Here is a 7,145-nt window from a genome sequence, read left to right on the forward strand (position 1 = left end):
TGGATGGCGCTGAGGAGATCCTCGATATTCTTATGGAAACTGATCATAGGTGATGACCACTTGGCATCGTGATCCGGGTTCTCAATTATAACATCCTGCTCGTAGAGGGCAGGCTTACTCGAAGTGTAAAACGGCTGTGCTGGACAGATGTCTGCCTTGTAGCCATTCAAAAGGCTTGTAGACTGACCTAGCTTCATTGTAATGTTCACATTCATGATGTTCCAGAGTTTTGTATGTTGTATACAGCACCTGATAAAGAAAGCAGAGGGGAGGGAGGGGTTTTTGAAGACATTGATATGGTAAAACCTTGATGACACTTAATGGAAAAAAGCTGAAAAGCCACGACGATTTAAATCTGAGAAATCGATCTTCATAGCTCAAGTTAAACATGTATTGGATCTTGCAATTCACAGATCAAGTTAAACATGTATTGGATCTTACAATTCTCACATCAAGTTAAACATGTATTGGATCTTACAATTCACAGATCAAGTTAAACATGTATTGGACCTGAAAATTCACAGATCAAGTTAAACATGTATTGGATCTGAAAAATTTGCTGCGTAAAGATACCCAGTTTCTCCCGTGGTGGGGGGGGGAGGGGTGATGGGGGGGGGTGAAGGGGTAAGGGGGGAGGGGTTTATAGTCTTAAGTCTTTAGAGTTTTGATGCATTCGCCAAAGCTTGCTGGAATACAACTCTTCACAATAATCCAACAGTAGCCGGCCCTCACCCCATGGTAAATACCTGCCCACGCGCCAGTTGGAACCCTTGAACACCGACTTCAGATCATCGGAGCAGTTGTTGCTGAAGTCAGGAGCCACCCTTGAAGCATTCACACATTTCGTATACATAGTGCCCTTGAGGATGCTCATAGGTGATGACAATGGAAACGAAACCGGTCTTGTATATCGTGCCTCAGTATTAAGCAACAAGGTTTCGACTATGACTCAAGCCTGACTGAGTACCTACGTGTAAATGTGACTTTGACATTTTAATTGCAAATACCTAAATGTTTTGATAGTTGTGGACCCTCGTGGAAAATGAAGTGCATACACATATAAGAAACCTCCTTATTTCTCAGTATTCTGCTTTTTAAAGTTTTTACTGTACTTATGAGGGGAGATATATGCGTTACGAATGTTCCATCAGCTCTAATATTCAGTCTCAGAATTGCAATCTCACGAGAAATGGTGTTCGCTTTATGTTTGCTGTTGATTCCAGACCAATATTTTCCAAGGAATCCTATGGCATCCACCGATTTTTGATGAAAGGTGGCCAACATTCCCAAACGCCCACACCCACATACCATCTGGGGCATCACAATGAAAATTTCAACATTTGCTTTAATATTGGCCAATTTGAGACACTGAAGTGACCATAATTTGTTCTCATGCATGCCCAGTTTGATAAAGACAATTGTTGAAATCCAAAATGGCTGCCACGTGACACCAAATTCAAAATGGCTCCGAAAATAGTGAGATTTGTAATACAATATTTAAACTGTGTGGTAAAATCAACATTAAATACTTTTTCATAATGGAACCAAATACAGGCAAACATTTGAGGAGAACCTGCTTCAGAGTGGAAAAGACCTGACTGCGATGAAGCTTTATGTTCCAACAGGACAATGGCCCCAAGCACACAGCCAAACAACACTGGAATGGCTTCAGAACAAGAACAGGAAAGCCCTTGAGTGGTTCACCACTCAGTGATTGCTGTTCACCGACACTCTCCATCCAACTTGACAGAACTTGAGCAAATCTGTGAGGAAGAATGGAAGAAACTCCCCAAATCCAGATGTGAAAAGCTTATCCAGACATACCCAAGAAGACTCGAAGCTGTAATCGCTGCCAAAGGTTCTTCCACAAAGTAGTGTCTCAGGGAGTCGAATACTTATTGACGCAAGACATTTCATCTTTTTAGTTTAAAATAATTTCCCAAAATTTCTTAAACGTGTTTTCTCTTTGTCATATTGGGTATTTTTTGTAGATTGGTGACAATGTTTTTTTTAAATTAAATCCATTTTAAATTCAGGCTGTAACAACAAAATGTGACAAAAGTCGAGGGGTGCTAATACTTTCTGAAGGCACTGTGTGTCTGCAGGCAAGTGTAACATCTCTTCATATATCGTTGTTTTTTAATTGAAAGCAAGATACAAAGTCCAAAACTGCTCATGTAAACAGCAGTAAATAATGCAACCTGCAGCAGTAAACTTAAGCATTTCGTCAAGGTGTGTGCAGCATCAAAGAGGCTGCAGTGGAGGGAGACTACAAAGTGAGCAGTTCGCTACGATCACCTTGTTTTCAGTACTTGTAGTTTTGTTTATAAACCACTACCATATTTGGCAGTGAAATTCATTGGAAATTATGAATCTCCTTGAATGAAATTCCTCTTCCTTGTCCATGACCAATGAGAAAGAATATTTTCATGAGAACCTTCATGTAATGTTCGACAATGGTATTTCGTGATTGGTTAACAGTTACTTATTTATGAGTTTGTAGTATATAAATTATTGATTTCCAGCAATCGGTAAAAAGTGTCATAAAGGTGTTTATTGCGAGTCACTCGCGAGACAGTCTTCCTCTCGTACCTTGACCCAAGGCTGTTCTCCAGTGTACATTTATAAATGTCTCCGCTCTGCCCTGATTATAACCCCGCATTTTAAAATCCTGCCTTTAAAAACGAACATTCATGAAATTCAAGAATAACCCGATGCAAACATACCGTGCAAACTACAGGGTGCCCCACAGAAAACCAGGAAATTTGGTAGTTTATTTTAAACAAAACAAAGGCAAACTTAGATGTAGTGTAAAATAAAGATACAAATTTGATAACTGCTGCATTCTGATATATAATAAAAAACGGTGAGAAAATTTATATGTCAGTTTATTGATATGGTAAAATATGGCAAAATAAATCTCAAAATCTCAAATTTCCTGGTTTTCTGTGGGGCACCCTGAATAACAAAAATTCGTTACCATTGAACTCGATCAATTATGAGACTGGTGATAGGTTGTAATTACATCTTTAATTGCACATGAAATATCACAGGATCTGCTCCCTATACATTATGATGTTTAAAATGAAGAGGATCGACACAAGATTGAATCAAGAGGGTGTAAATGGAGGGCCGGATGGTGGACGGCCGGCTGTACGGTCTGGTCAAATGAGCTTCCCATGATTTACATCATGGTTATCTTTGTTTTCGGAGGCATACACTCTTGTAACACTCTTACCTCTCGGCTGTCTCGCCTAGGTTTGAATTCCCACCCAGCTATAAGCTGTCATCCCGGTGTTTCACAGGCATGCCGTCCCTCTGATGGACGTTAAACCAATGTTCTGAAACAGAGTACGGTACAACGGACTCCCTCTAAGTTTATTATGTTGTCGCTACTTACTTGTTGGAATGTTCACAGCAATTACCTTGTCCATTTTACATCGACCTGTGCGATATCCCGATTTCTAAATTTACTTACAATGCTCTGTGACGTCTGGATTCCCAGGAAGAATGCAGCAGTTCAACTCAAAATGTCCACCTGTTTCAGGAACAATTTGGGGTTGGATAGCACAAGTGGGATTTTATGTGAATCGACAGGGTGTGAGTGTGTGACGTGTGATGCACCCACATCACGCCCACACACAGTTTGTTTACAATTCCATATAAAAAATACAACGCCTTCCTTTCTTTGAACAAGGTCGGGTGCTGTTGTGTAAACTTCAGTAGTAAGGGAATGAGAGTTATAAGGTAGTGCTCTTTTCCCTACTGACTTCAATCTATAATGTTAGTGTGTGTGTGTGTGTGTGTGTGTGTGTGTGTGTGTGTGTGTGTGTGTGTGTGTGTGTGTGTGTGTGTGTGTGTGTGTGTGTGTGTGTGTGTGTGTGTGTATGTGTGTGTACTCCATAACTCCATTATCATGAAACCAAAACAGACCGAAACTTTGCGTGCATACGAAGGGAACTCCAAGGAAGGGCTTGAATGAAAACTGGGTGTTTGGGTTAATTTGACTATAATTAATGGCCTTATTTAATCCATGTATAAAAAGAGTTTGGTCTCGGCGTGCTTCCATCAGTCCTTCCTTCCCTCCGTCCCTCTGTCTGTCCAGTCCATTCGTGTCCGTCTGTGTGACTATGTCTATCATTTGCTACTATTGGAATGGACCTTTCGACCCTTTAAACTGCTGAAACCCCTTCGACCAGTCATTCCCAACCCTTCCTCTGTCATTTACCCCTTCGACTTGATGTATTTCGCCATTTACCCCCTTACTCCCATGCAAAAAAATGTATAGGCGGCATAGAGGCACAGAAAAAAATAAGATGAAATATCTTAATTATTTAGGGTTTGCACAAAATAAACTTTGATAAAGGGAAAAAAAACCACAGTCCACTTATATCAAACAAGATCAAACAAAAATACCAGAAGCATTATCAGTGGGAACTCTGCTGATTCATTGAGTATATATGACCGTTTTTACAGCCATTTTTCCCTGCTGTGCAGGGGTTAGGCTTTTCTTGAAGCAATGTTTTATGGCCGGATGCCCTTCCTGACGCCAACCCTGGTCGCCTCTTACGACACACAGGGATATGGTATACCTATTCTAACCGGGGCATACACCGGGACCAGTACACTGGTACTCACTTCGCCGACCTCAGATGGATGACAGGCTGAGTCAACCCCCTGGTGTTAATTCAGCAGCCAACGGGACTTGAACTCAGGACCGAGGGATCCCAAGCCGCCACCCTAACCACTAAGCCAACACCAGGCATTGCTGATTCATTGAGTCAACCAGTTTATTTATTTGAGGAGCTGTTGACAACGCTACCCTCCTGTCGTCATCAGCTTTCAGGCGGTTCCTTGCCTTTGTCTTCATTGCTACTAAAATAGAGAAACCTTATTCACATAGATATGTGGTGACAAAGGGAACAAGCACTTTGAAGGCTCGCTAAGTAAGAAGTGGGAATGAATCTGTGAGTTTAATCCAGAAATCAACACCAACTCTATCAAATTCTTCCTTAAGATGAGCAGAGGACTGAAGATCAATCAGCTCCTATTTTGCTGGGTTATCATCTCTTATTTCTGACAGATTAGTGGCAAAAGGTTTTAATATCCATCTTTCTGTAGGTATCATGTCTTCTGGAAAGTAGACAGTGAAGTGATGCTTCAGGATGTTCAAATGTGCTGTGATCTCTTCGTTTATTTCAGGTAACGCACTAGGTTCTTCTCTAATGGCCTCATCCAAGTTTGGAAAATTAGCAAAAAAATTTTCATGAACTCTTCGTGCCCATAAATCCAGTTTTGTCTGCAATGCTTTCATCTTTTCACCTGCTTCAACTATGGTTACTGATTTTCCCTGAAGCAATTCTTCTTTTTCACAACTTGACATTCCAAAGAATGGGAGGGAGACATTTGGAAACTCAACTGCAGGGTTAGCTGATAAGCATTAGGCAAAAGAACTCAAACTGCAATATGTGTCCACTGGGTGAAAGAGAATCATGGCAAAAGTTGCAGTGTTATCAACCAGGTCACCCTGTTTCCTTGTAAGACATTCCTTTTCTCAATATTTAGGTCAAAAGACTCTTGGGTAAAGGGAAACATAATTGACAGCCAATTTGACTTTAGCATAAAATTAAATTTATAAAGCACCAGCAACAATTATGATTGAGAGTACATGAAAATAATTATTTTTCTTCCACATCCCCCCCTTTTTTCATATCAGGAAAATTTGAATAATCGTATTACATATGATCACCATACCCAGTTCCGAGAGAGAAAAGATATCCATTACACAAGTTCAATCAGCAATGGCAGCGAGTGCTCAAAGGAGAAAAATGCCGGATGACGACCATTTCAATAGTATCCCAGCCAGGTTCGTGAGTGCGTTTCCATTTAATTCATGGCCTGTTCATCAGCAGGTGTCACAAATCGAAAAGACATGCTACTCGAGGCCAGAAGATAAGCAGATCAGGGTGTAGATAGAGCAGCATCCAACGGGAAACACAGTTGAGGCACTCCTTGAGCTGCAGAGAAGGTAGATCTTGGGAGGTACGAGCTTGGGACCGACACTGGGTTGAAGGTGACACTGGGTTGAAGGAGCCGAAAAGGACTCGAGAGGTGACCCAGAGATCCAGCCCCAGCAGAGTTTGGGGCCTCATAGCAGCAGTTTGTGCAATCAGGTTTGATTCACCAAGCGAGCTGTGCATGTTGGAGGCAGCCGTGATGGAACAAGTACCAAATCCAAAGCGATTCAATTTTGCACAGTTACCATCTTAACATTTGCAATCATTTTAACATTCATATCTGCAAAACAATCCACAGTTTCATTCACAAACAGTTCAAAAGAAACTGCCATTATTTATTTATTTTCCCAGCTAACTTAGCACTTCCATGCTGATGAAAGATGGTCAAGTCAGTGTTAGAAATACCTCAACTTACTTAAGTTAACATACAAGAAGTACCACTTAATAAAAAATCATTCACCAGCCCAATTAATCAGAAAACAAATAAAACATGTAATATTTAAATTGGCTCGTGGCATCATCGCACTCTTTTCAAAAATATAATTCTTACACTCTGACCGATTTAGCATTCATTTCACATGGTAATGCCTTCGGTACTCCGCATAATTCTTGTTTATTCTTTTTATTTTTTCCCCACAAAATATGGAAGCATTTACAGTACATGGTACAATTCCAAATTCCATTAATTGATTTCATAATTGCTGTTGGTCTAGCCACTCTTCCAGCCATTCTGCATTGTGGTTATGTAAATACCATGCTGCTTTCCCTCATATCTTGATTTTCCCTTCCAGTTGACTTATGATTCCTAATATGTAATGTTGACCAATCTGTCGATCAATTTAATAACAGAGACCCTCTTTCAATATTTTGTATGTACCTCAACTTAATATATTATCTCGATTCAATTTTCAGTAACTTTTCCCTACCCTCAATAAACAGATCAACAAGGTCCATCGCTACAGTGATTGATAATATATCAATCAATCAATACAAGTTATCAATAACCTTACTGTGATATCACTAATCATTCACATGTGTCACAAGTTACTGGTTTAAAGATACGGACTCTAATTACGCCGCAAATTTAGATACATTCAAGAAAAAGTTAGGAAAAACAAATTGGTAGAA

The 7,145-nt window shown here is 40.2% G+C and overlaps 1 protein-coding gene across 1 annotated transcript in view; it reads right to left on the bottom strand.

The window, feature by feature from the left end:
* LOC147007745 (uncharacterized) overlaps positions 1-3,603 on the bottom strand; it is a 14,781-nt gene extending 11,178 nt beyond the window's left edge. The window contains 2 exon segments of the mRNA XM_085866485.1: positions 1-249; positions 3,479-3,603. The exon segment at positions 1-249 is cut by the window's left edge and continues 452 nt beyond it. Coding sequence (XP_085722611.1) covers positions 1-215 — 215 coding nt within the window. The 5' untranslated portion in view covers positions 216-249; positions 3,479-3,603.
* Between the last annotated feature and the right edge of the window lie 3,542 nt (positions 3,604-7,145).

This window comes from Eptatretus burgeri, unplaced genomic scaffold (assembly GCF_056783735.1).
Source record: "Eptatretus burgeri isolate ZD-2024b unplaced genomic scaffold, Ebu_testis_v1 Ebu_testis_scaffold_30, whole genome shotgun sequence".
NCBI classification, from domain to species: Eukaryota; Metazoa; Chordata; class Myxini; order Myxiniformes; family Myxinidae; genus Eptatretus; species Eptatretus burgeri.